Raw genomic sequence first — 12,453 nt, forward strand, 5'->3', positions numbered from 1 at the left:
ATAATAGAGACTAAGCAGTGTACAGATCGGTTCCCGCCCTCCTGACATTCAGAGCTTTGTCTTCCGCAGTGACTTTTGCTCTCTTTGCAGTATGTCATATTTCTATACAATAGAGGCAGCACCCACACACAACACCAGTCAGCTGAAAGCAGTTAGAATGCCACCTCTCCCCAGTCACATCCAGAGGGAGATTTGAGCCATTAATCAGACATCTTGGTTTTTAAAGATTTGTCTCAAAGTCCACAATTTTGGCATGTGTCACCTAGCAATCCTGAAATCAGCCCTCAGCAGAGGCCTGGGTAGTGGTTTGCCACCCCAATTCGTTCAGTTTAGGGCATTTAAGGAGACTATATAGCACCTGGTTTGACATGAAGGCAAAGAAAAACCTTTCCTCGAGGGAGGTGGGGTGGGTGACAGCGAGGCCAACGCACTGCAGGTCCTCAGCGGAACATTGTCCCCAGCTGCTGCCCACACCACCTCTCCCTTCCCAGTTACTGAGGGCCACAGCAGTCCCCCCAACACGAAGTCCAATTGTCCTGCACTGTTCACTGCCCGTTATCTTACTGTTTGCATTACCGCAAGGGCAGAACGACTGATGCTCTAGATGCCCACACTTCATTTACAATGAATTTATAAGATGAAAATTATCTGAGTGGGTTGTTTGGGTTTTTTTGTCTGTTTTCAGCTATGGACTATAAAAATGGTTGCCGTGTGCTTGCAGACATGTTGAAATGCCCAAATAAAAACCCATCTACCTTAGATTGCAGGAGTAGTCTCTCCCTAACAACCTCTGCATGCAACACACTGTACGCTGCATCCCCCAGAGTCCAGCATCTGGTTAGAGCTGGAAAGATCATATGGAGCATCCTGGATGCATGCACATACTGTCTTCATCATGCAGCAGAGCAGTCTTCAGATTGGTGAGGAAAAAGTCAAGCTTGTGCTGAGCAAGCACTAACAAGTGCTACCCAAGACAAATTCTACGGGTGGGAGCAGGACTGGGCACAAGTACAGAACTAGAATGATGTTACCTGAGAAGGTTGATGTTTTTGTGGGAGGAAGAGCCTCTTTTAGTGAAAAGAGGCTGAGAGGAGCTTGGGGCTGCAGACACTAGGCTCTGTTTGCTTCTTCAGCTTCAAGAAGCCATTTAGCCTATGTTGTTCTCTGGCCACTCAGGCTGTGGTAGCAAGCAAATGAATTTTTGCTTTCACATACCTCAGAATATGCTGGCAGAGCTATTTGGTAGCTGAGACAATTGCTTTAATACACAGCCATGTAAGATTGTTTTCATATAACAAGGTAGATAATCTTTATTTAAATTCAATTTCAGTGTCAGCATGGACGATAACCCAAGACTGAGCTGGAAGTGACCTCTGTGCTCGCCCCCTGCTTTGTTTCTGGATGTTGGAGTAGTGGGGGCTTACGGATCTCCCACAACATATGTGCTATAATTACCCCATTTAATGTTACTGACTCTAAATCCAAGCAGTGGATTAAAGCTACAGACTCCTTGGGGGGAAGAAGTTTTCATTTTTTTCATTCCCCCCGTCTCTGAATCATTGGTGCAGAAGAGGTCAAACAGGTGGAAGGGCAGAGAGTAAGAATTTTTTTTATTTTTTTTTTTGTTGAAGACTCCAAATCAACATAGTCCTTAGAGAAGATTGGGATTGTTCGGCAAACTGATAGTTAAAATGGTTCAACTTTGTTATGACTGAATCATTTCTCTGTCTTCCAGTTCAGTATCTGTCATTTTATCATGCTGATGATGGATTTTTCTTTATTTTCTTTGTTGTGCTACTGGTTGTGGTTTTCTTTTGGGTTTTTTTTGTTTGGTTTGGGTTTTTTTTTTAAAAAAAAGATTAAATGGGCATTTTAATCCCAAAAAGGCTTAGCGATGATCAGTAAAGGCAGAATGCCCGCAGAGATCTTCCAAACGACACAGAGAGGGTTTTTCAGTGCACTCTGTTTGCATTTAATGTGCTGTTTCTGAATCAGTGCAGAATGTCAAACTCTTTATAACAGTGAATATTCATTAAGCCTGCCAGAGGCAGAAGCTGCAGTCAGTACAGCATCAGTGGAGGAGGCAGGGAAGAGAGAAATCAGGTTAATGACTAGCTTTCTCTGCGATTTGCTTCCTGCTTATTGCCTGATCTCAGTTTTAAATAAATTCATTTAATTAATGTGTTTTGCTACTCTGACCTGCAGACAGAAGGGTCTGTGACTAATGATGAGGTATTCCTAGTCTCAAGGTGGCTTTAGTCCACATGTTCTGATGTCTAGAAAAAAAATCAAAAAAGATTTCCTTTAAACTTAATAATAATAGATGGTTTGATTGAAAGCTTTTATCTAACAAAATGATCTCCTGAGTCCATGAGGCACCAAATTTTTAAAGACAGGGATGAAGCGGTGAGTGGGGAGGGGTGGAAAAGAGTGAAAGCAAGCTGCTGTCTTGGCTGAGCATGTCACACAGTCGAAAATGTCTCTGCAGGGAGACAGAGCTGCACAGAAATGCTTTCCTCTTCTCCCCCTTGAGCAGAGACACATCTGTTCTAACATGAGTTAGCCACCTTCTGACAAAGGTTCTTTAAAAAAGCAGCAGAGGCATAGGAGGTAGAGACGATGTACATGACACTCAGAATATATGGCCAGCTCACATTATGGAAAGTGAGCACCACCTGTTCCTAGTAAACACCAGATTGGAGCTGTGGGGCTATATAAGGACAGGAAAAAAACACGTGGCCACCCAAAAAGAGAGAAAAATGTCACTGAGATAGAAACTGCAATCTTAGCCCAGACCTGACGGGTATTCATTTGTGGGTAGAGTCATGACATGTTCTGTGAGCAGACATTTTATCCCATATTTAGAAGACAGCTCAATTTCGGACTGTTTGTACCCATCACTCAGCCTTTCTGCTTTGTTCCACTTACATATCAGCTTGAGATGGTTTTACAAACTGATGAAAGCCAGCCCTTCAATTGAGCTAATTCGCAAATGCTGCATCTGAAAAGACAGCACTGTAAATCTCAGTGACAGACTTGTACGTTGGAGTCTTGCAGCAGGGCATCACTCAAGACCTGAACTGCACTGCCACTTCTTTTATTTTTTAAATACTCTGACATGGTCAGTAGTAAAACATTCCTCAAGCCGTGATGCTGCTTATCTTGCTCCTGAGGGTGGAATTCAGCTCCTTTTGCACTAGCCACCCAAAAGCTAGCCGTCTGATTTAAATTGTCTGTCCGGGTTTTATCTGTAGCTAAAGAAGAAAAGGTAATACAGCTCCAGCAGAGAGAGGAGAAGGGCAAAGAAAATTCAGTGCATCTAAAAACAGGCATTTAAGCTAGGTGGGTTGAACTGCCTTCTGAGGGTGCCTGTCTCTCTTTATAGACTGTGGCAAGAACTAAATTAGGCAGTTTAGACTGGATGCCTACTTTTTTGGTGGCTAACTGTAGAAAAGAAATACCTCACTCTGTGGATGACATCCAAGGAAAAAAATTTAGGTGCCTACAGCTTGTACAAGCTAAATTTTAGGGACCACGTTCCTTCTAGTAGGTGCCTGGGCTCCCTACACAGAGCACAGGGAGAGTTAGGTACCTCTGAAAAACCTGTGTGCTGAGCTCAGGACTGCTTGGAGCATGCGAGTGAGAAGCTCTGTGCTCAGCAAGGTGACACAGCTCACCTGCAATCTGCTCCCTTTCTAGGATCTTGGAACCTTTGACATCCACATGACATTTTCTATCTGACAGTGTGTAGGAAATCAGGTGTTTTCAGAGCAATTAGGACTTGATGAAGAAGTGCCTATTGACTGAGAGTTGTATGTTTTTCAAGTCCTGTGAGAGGTGGAGGGCTACAGCATATGACCCATAAATGTCTGTGGAAGAAAAAAAGTAGCTAGGCACCATACCCTACTGCTTCAAGCTTTCAAATAGGTGATTTTAGGATGTGGAGGGGTTTTGTATGCAAGTCTGCCTGTGAGTTTCAGACAATAGTCATTTGATAGAAAAAGAAGTATTTTGAGAGACAGCCTAGAAGTCCTTTCCTCCCAACTAAATATATGATCTACTTGCCTGCAGAGTCTCTGTTGCTCTAGGTTCCATTTAAAGTCTACAGAGACACTTGTATTTTGGTGAGAGTAGGAGCAAATGGAAGGGGTGAAAAGTTCATCTCCCATTTTAGCATGCAGACACACAGGGGAAGAAGCTTCAGGAGCTGCAGGCGCAGCCTAGATTTTGGGTTCTGCAGCATGCATTCATTAAAAATAGATCTTTTGGTCATTGAATATGAAGGCTGCCGTATTCCTTGAGAATAAGGTGGAGGGGCAGTCTTCAAAGTAATAATTTGAGTTACACCAGGAAATGGCCAGACTCTGCACTATTATGTAGAAACTCTGGCAAAGCCCCCTATGTAGCTGTAGGAAGAAGAGAATCATAATGCTTTAAATTAAATGGTATAAATATAGCTGGCAGATTTGGTTTATTTAGGTTTTCCTCTAAGTTTAATAAACAACTCTGAAGCATCTGAATGCAAAAGAAGTACAACTAATCCTGTTAAATGTGAAATAGCATCTAAGTGGGAAGTTTTTGTTGTTTAATTCTTTATGATAAGAAACAGAAGAGATGTTTAAAGGAGCTTTGGAAACTATGTGGTAAGTGATATTTATCCTTGATCTGAAATGCCTAAACATACAACACTGTTAGTACAGCTGAACTGTGACCTTCCAGCCTGCCAACACAGATAAACACACGTTATCAGGTAAATCACGCCAAAGGGAAATTTCCTGAGGATGCAGTTGAAGCCCCACTCATAGGAAATTATGTCTATTAACTCATTAAGTTCTGTCTGTCTTTTTGTATATGAGCTTTCCACACAGCTGTTAGGATAATTAGTTTTCTTTGGCTTAGTGAGTATTAAGGAGTATTAAAGTGCTTAGTTTGTACAGACAACAAACATATTCAGGGACTGGGAAAAAAGCACACAGAAATGCAAGCAAACCCCCTTAGTCTTTAGCTTCACAGAATCCTGATTCCAGGGTAGATATGATGGGTTTCTTGTGTTTGGGTATATTATGTCAGATGGCTTTGTGATAAATGTTACTGACTTCATCTAGTGAGTGGATTTGTCTAGGCAGAACCAGATTAAAGGCTCAGTATCCTGTTCTGAATTAGATTTCAATAATGCAGACGTGAATCTACACCCCCTTAGACTGGCAAGAGATTTCATGCAAGGAAAAAGAGTTACTGTACCTTAAGGATGCCCTCTCATCTTGCACGTTACTGTATTTGTGTGGTAAAGTGACTAATAAAGTCACTGCCATTGTCTCATGTCCTGTCTTCAGCCCAATATGCTCACATCAAAATGGCGTGACCACACACAGTGTTATTTCAGCTGTGCTGTGGTGGCACTGCGAGCCATAGAGTGTTGTAACCCTGTACACTTCAAAGCACATTTTGGATTATTCACTGCTACAGGGCTCTCCCCAGCCACAGCAAGGAAGGTTCCAAAATAATTTGAGGTCACCTTTAGCTGTATTTTTCCTGCCAGGAACAGAAAAAGAGCATTGAGGCTGGGACGATGTTATTTGGAATGAATGTTGCATGCGCTTGTTGGGAAGGACAAAGGATTTATTTGTCAAATAGGGCTTAATTTATTATGAACAATATGAAAGCTCGTATTTTTGTATTGCTGGAGAAAGACAACTAATAATTTTGGAAAAAGGCCAAGACACACAACATTCACCTTTATAATTTATCATCTCAAAGAAACAAAAGCGATATAAAAGGTACCTGACCAAAATACTTTATTAGCAGAAATAAAAGCTGGTTCATATGAATGCATTTAATATGAAAAGGCTTGGTAGGACATTGCTATTATCAACAATAGACATGTCAAAAAGCTGAAGCTGATAGTGAAGACCATAGGAAATCTACAGAAAAGCTATAACTGATAAAATAGAGGAACTTTCACATTAATAACTTCAAAAAAGATATTTGAGACTAGGGAGGTTAGGGTCACTTAACAGCTTCAGCAGTTCCTGGAAAGAACATAAACTCGACGTCAAGTCTTCTTCATCATTAAATACAGTCTTAGGGGAAAAAGAATTGTACAGGCTCTTCTAATTCTGGATTACACATCACATTGTAAAAGCAGTCCTATCATCTTCTTTACACAGATTCCATGTGCGAAACCTATTACACAGGTGGTCTCAGAGACAGTTCTGATGTGTCATGTATACCCATTTCTTTGGCTCTGTAACATGCAAGTACTGTGTAAGTATGGAAAAGCTTAAAAGGAATGATGCTTTCCAGTGGTGGTTATTTTGCTGCCAGATAGGAGAAAGATTGTCAAGGAGCGGAAAGTGTTCTTTAGATTTTGAACCAGGAAAGCCTTATATCTGCATGCATTTCATACATCCTATTTCACAAAATAGAATAAAAGATAACTGAAGATGAAGAATTATAAAAGAGTAAGAAGTACAGGAGATGCTGTTCATTTCATGAGATGTCTGAGGAAATGCAGTATTCTTCATTACTACTGCAGGGGTACAGAGCAGTCAATAGCTGAGGTTTACTGAATAGTATCTTCTGGTCTGGCAAGATATTGGAGATCTCAGTCTAGATTGCCTAGTTTATTTTCTCTTCCTGTGCTGTTTCACCAGCAGGACGCCTAGAACTTCTCTGTTTCTTATCTTCCTTTCTGTGCTCTTGCCTCCTCTTCCAAGGGATATGGAGTTTCTTTCTGCTGGTTTTCCAACCCTTCTTTGTAGCAGTGCAGATCCCACCTCCTTCTTTACCCCGAACATCTTTACCTATTCAACTGGACAGCTCTGATGCAGAATACATGATGTGGAGACTTAATCAGATCAGTGGTATTTGGCATTGTTTGTGTGGTACTGCAAGAATTTTTGTGTGACTAGGAGTATGACAAGTGTGACAGGTCCTGTGTTTGTGATGCTGCGCTTTCAGAGTGTAGGTAAGAACGTTTTCATCAGATTTAAGGGTTTTAGCATCAATGCATAAGCATTGAGCTTTCCCCTGAACACAATCCCTTAAACACTTAAAATGATACACCAAAATAGATATATTCTTCCCATTCAGAACTGAGAGTTATGTAAATTACAAAGGATTTTCAAAGTTTGAGAAAAAATAAAACAGACAGGCTTTAAGACTTTCTCTCATTGGAGAAATTAATTCTTGTTGCATCTCATTATGCTAGAAAATTGTCCTTGTCATGGCAACGTACATGAACGTTTCAATCTGATTAGCTGAATCTTGTCAAAAGCATGGAAATAAAACTTGCTTCATACTGCAAGCCTAAAGCTGGGGACAGAACTTCACTTTATATTGCCTGTATAAAATATTGTGATCTACAATTCTACCCTATTGATTTCAAAGAACCAAGAGGTAGTTTCTAATCTGGTGTTTTTCAGCCTTTATGTTGTGATATTACAATAAGAAAAAAGAGACATAATAGTGAGGACTTTCCCGGTTTGAGAACTCACTGCAGTATTACTTATTTCTGAACCATTCTTGACAGCTTACTACAAATTTGACGCCAGCCCTTTCCGATTTCCTGTTTTGCTTGTAAGTTCATAGTTTAGAAGAACTTTACAACTCTCTTACAAGAGTCACCCCATTTCCTGGATAAAGGGAACAGGTTGCTAGAGCCTTGCCTTGAAGGAGACTGTGAATATTTCTATGACCAGATTCTGCACCCTGATTGAAGGAGTCCAGTGGTATCTCTACCCAGGCAATTTACTCCTGTTTTTGCTCTAGGGCTGTGTCTGCTGATCAGCCACATTGCATACATACATACATGCTAGTGGGCTCTCAGGTTCCTCTCTAGGATGCACCAACTCATTCCCTCCATGAGGAATCCTGGACACAGCTGACAGGATTATGTACTCAGATATCAGCATGGATGTGCATACTGCCAAGGCTGACTCCCTCTGCCCTGGACATTCCCCTGACCCTATCCCAAAAGACCTGACACCCTCAAACCTACCCTTGTGCTGTGCAACACATGCTTGTGTTTCATATTATAAAACACTACAGTGGGCTGCATGACAGTGGTCTCTTATTCTATGTTCTTCAAATTCAAAAGGAAAAAAGAGAACAATTGTATTTCAAGGCAGAACATGGGATCCAGAGCACGTCGGGCCCAGCAGTATGTGAAATGAGTCAGTGCATATTAGCACTGAGCAGCCTTGACAAGAACCAGTCAATAACAACCAAATGAGCAGCCTGGCAATGAAGAGTCAATGTAGAGCCAGGCTACAGCCATAGCTTTCAAATAGGAAGCTGATACTCACTAAGTGCTTGTGTTTAATGATGCTTTAAGCTTTTCTTGCTGTTTTGACTTTTTCAGAACCAGAGGCAGGAGAGGTGTCCCCCCCAGTAGGAGCTGGCGTGAACAGCAACAGCTGGACCTTTAAATTTGGACCGGGCAATCCCAAACAAGGTGGTCCTGGTGAGTTGCCAGACAAATTCATTATCCCAGGATCTCCCGCAATCATCTCCATCCGGCAGGAGCCACCAAACAGCCAAATTGACAAAAGTGACTTCATAACCTTTGGCAAGAAGGAAGAGACCAAGAAAAAGAAGAAAAAGAAGAAGGGAAACAAGACTCAGGATAAAAAAGAAAAGGGCAACAGCACCACTGAGAACAGTGACCAGTGAGGGGTTTATACTGAAAGAAACCACTTAGCCAGTTTTTGTAATAATGGCAGATATCTCCTATGTAGCAACTCCCAGCTTCTTCCTACTGTTAACAAATTTCCTGTATGTACAGACTTGAGAAAATCAGCAGGAAGTTCACAGTGTCTGTCTATATTGCTTAACAGGTTTTGTCTTAAAAGCTTTATTAAGTCTGGTGTTAACTCTTTTTCTCCACTCTGGCTTGTTTTCAGAATCTAAAAAGCAGACACAAGTTTCCTTTCTCCTACGCCGAAAGGGAGAATCTTCACAGTACAGCCAGTGAGAGGTTGGACTCTGCACTGTGGTTCCTGTGCTCCTGTCTTGATGACACTTACAGGACAGGTTTAAAAGTTTTAATGTTGTGCGCCCTCTATCTGATTGGGAGTATTTGTGTGCAGATGTCAGCTAGGTGATATGAGATCAGATTGTAAAATGCAAGAAGAGCTGGTAAATATGGAACAGAGGAAACACCTAATGAATACAAATGTTCAAAGATGCTCAGGCTGGGGAGGAAATGTCTGAAAGGAGATGACCAGACTTTTCAAATCTTGAGAAGTCACTGTGTGGAAATACTGAGTCCTATACATGACGTATTGTACACACTCCTGCAAATAAAACCTGACATTTACAGCTCTTTAAGATACCATAAATTTTATCTCTTATCAAGGAAGCCATTGGGAAAATTGTCCCTTAAAGCCCTGCATTACCCTGGCAAGGCTAGCCCTCAGAGTGTAAGAAGGGCTGGGCTGACATCCCAGGAATGTAACTGACTGTGATGCTCTGTGTCCCTGTTTTCACTCTAACATTATTTTGCACATTATGTCTCTGAAAAGGTCAGAGTTTTTCCACGACACTTATGCAAAAGAGCAAAAAAAGAAATGTTAACTATGCTATTTGTTATTTGAGATATTTATTTATAAAGAAATTTAGCTGTAAATGTTAAAGAAATATGATGCCCTTTAACCCAAACAGAAGTCAACCTAGAGCCATTATAAATTACAATTGCTGCTATTAAAGTGCTTTAGAAAAATTGCCTGAAACATCTATATTATATCGGCCACTTGCCAATAACAGCTTTATTCTGTCGGGTGACTTGGGGGCTGCCTCTTGCATGTATTAAGAAATACAAGAATATCTTATCTTTTTTTTTTTTTTTTTTGCATTAATCTGCACTTTGAACACACCTTTGCAAACAAACTGTCCTGATATGAAGAAGCAGAAGCAAATTCCTCACACAAATGGATTTACTAACCTGCTAGCTCTGTGCAGTACCTTGGTGTTACCTCCCACACAACGTTTTCTGATTTTAGTTTTACTTTTCTATGAGATTATGAATTTCTGACCCTACTAACACACATTATGTAAAATTCAAGTACTGTATGTATGCTGTATGCTCTTATAAGAATCCTGAAATATTTATTCTGTGCTTGTGTATGTGAATGTCAATGCAACTATTATTAGAGTGGACTTCAAGCTTTACCGTTGAATGTAAATTCATTATTTCTTTTTTGTACACTTGTGAAAAAGTGGAGTAGTGTTAATTTTTTAAGGCACTGTTGATTATCAGTTTTTTGTGTATGAAACACAAGTAAAATATCTTTCTTAAATCAAGCCATGCATGCATTTTTGGATTTATTGGTAACAATCTGTGAAGCTAAAGCTCTGCGAATTACTAAACCTGAGGGTATAAATGGAGTACTGAATATGGTTGAGGATGTTGACAAAAAACTAATACATGTATTTTTAAATGAAATATGGCTGATGAGGGAATTCTAATGAGTTTTCTACATTGTTGTACATTCACAGAATAAAGCTCAAGTGTCATATTAATTGGAACTGTGTAAGAAACTACATAGCTCTAAAATTTCTGACAGGCCCTGTTATCTAGGATCAAAGACAAAAAATGGATTTCTTGAGACATGTCCTGGATGTTTTCAGTTTCCAAACTGCTGACAGTTCGAAAGAAGATAATTCCTATTTATTTTTAAGAACCTGCAGCAAGTCTTAAAACATCACAGAAGGTAGAAGTCTAATAAAAGAATTCACATCTCAAAGCGTGAACTACCAATAGCCTCGTGGTCTATTCAGAGTTTTATTTTGCTACCAGTCTTGTTTTACTGGCAATGAAAAAGTTGCTACTAGAGAAAGAGAATCCTTAACTCAGTTTTAAAGGCTAGCCAAGAGGAAAAAACCTTAAGATTTGGGGAGGGAGCTGTTCTTTTATGCAAGTGTGCTATGCAAGTACATTTAGATTTATTGTTTTATTTGGTAACTAATCCAACAGTTCCCAAAATGTGTGTAAACTGGAGTTACAGTGGGAACTTAAACACACAGTTGGATACAGTTGTTTTGTACCCATCGTAAAGTAGTTCTCAATGTCTCTGGCAAAAATCCAGCACAAAGATTAAATTCTTACAGGAATTTTTAACATCAGATTAGTTTTAGATATAAATTTATTGTTTTTTTCTTTCAAGTGCTTGCATTTTCTTCTATACAGGCCAATCTGATTCATTCATTTTTCATCAGTGGCCATACAAACTGGTTTTGCAAGGCTTGCTTCTATCATAATGAACCAAGAGCTCCAGTATGTCTCTGATTTGCCTGTTTTAACATGAAATTACATTTCCCAATGCTGGCTTTGTTGCAGGGGCTTACTGCAGGAGGACTGTGTGCTTGCAAGACTTGGTAGGCAAAAGCAGAATATTTGAAGATAAGCATTTTAGTATGGAGATCTAACAGAACAGAGAAAAAACTCTCAGAGGAGAGAAGATGATCTTGCTGTAACTTTAAAAAGAGGCTGGACTGCAGTAGTAGAATATACATTACTCAGATCCACTGTGTTTTCAGAAGACTGAATTAGGCATGTCACCAGATTTTTATAAGACTTCTCCATATTTGAACCCCTAGCACAACTGGAATGCTGATATGTCTTCAGTGAAATTTGGCTATTTCAAAACTAGTACACAAATTATACCATTGACATGCTTGATTTTGGGCATCCAGGAGGAGGAGAAACCCTTGGCATGAAGTACTTTGGGAGGACCAGGGCGGGGGCAGAATTTGCACTTTCTGCCACAGTTTTGGGGGTTACTGTGTAAATACCACACAACAATGGGAATTGAGATTCAGAGGTGGCCAAGACCAACAAGAATCAAGAAACAAAAGCTTCTTTTGTCCTCTTGCTGACAATGAAATGAGCAAGACAAAATACACTGCAGAATTTGCTAATGAAAAAATTACAATTTGGGGGCTTTTTACCACCTGAACAATTTATTTCTCTCAGAATCCATATATTTTCTGGGACCATATTGTCTTTGGAGTTCTGTTTTTTACTTGTACAAAATCAGTGGCCATAACTATTGGACTTCTGTAACAATGAAGTCTGAGTTATGTTGTCTATTAATTACATCCTGTCATTAAAAATATATCTCATTTTACTTTAGGCTTCTAAGACTTAGTCTTGTGGAGTTTCTTTCTGCTCAGTATTTGGGTCATTGCACATCACAGAAGTGGGGGTCCAATTAAAGTTTCCTGATGATCTTACATAAGGGGAAGAACATAGAACCCAAAATGCATTTATCAAGTTTCATATATGAAAATCTATTATGGAATTAATTGCATCCAGCTTTGACATCTTTTAGGATCAACTTTAATTTCCCCTTCTTCATTAATTTGATGTGTTTCAATAACCACTTCCATTTTTGGAAAAAACTGTTTGACTTTCTCCCCAGGAGAAACGTGAGTAAGCTACTGTCATACAAC

The 12,453-nt window shown here is 39.9% G+C and overlaps 1 protein-coding gene across 5 annotated transcripts in view; it reads left to right on the forward strand.

The window, feature by feature from the left end:
* Positions 1-12,250, forward strand: part of LOC104338664 (protocadherin alpha-C2) — a 143,069-nt gene extending 130,819 nt beyond the window's left edge. For 2 of the 5 annotated variants that reach the window (XM_075442234.1, XM_075442235.1), the window contains exon 4: positions 8,363-12,248. In XM_075442234.1, the coding sequence (XP_075298349.1) occupies positions 8,363-8,673 (311 nt within the window). In that variant the 3' untranslated portion in view covers positions 8,674-12,248. Of the gene's footprint in view, positions 1-8,362 lie in introns of all 5 variants that reach the window. The other 3 variants (XM_075442238.1, XM_075442237.1, XM_075442233.1) reach the window with 3 other exon arrangements.
* Positions 12,251-12,453: the final 203 nt, after the last annotated feature.

The sequence above is a fragment of the Opisthocomus hoazin genome, chromosome 23, assembly GCF_030867145.1.
Source record: "Opisthocomus hoazin isolate bOpiHoa1 chromosome 23, bOpiHoa1.hap1, whole genome shotgun sequence".
In the NCBI taxonomy this organism is placed as follows: Eukaryota; Metazoa; Chordata; class Aves; order Opisthocomiformes; family Opisthocomidae; genus Opisthocomus; species Opisthocomus hoazin.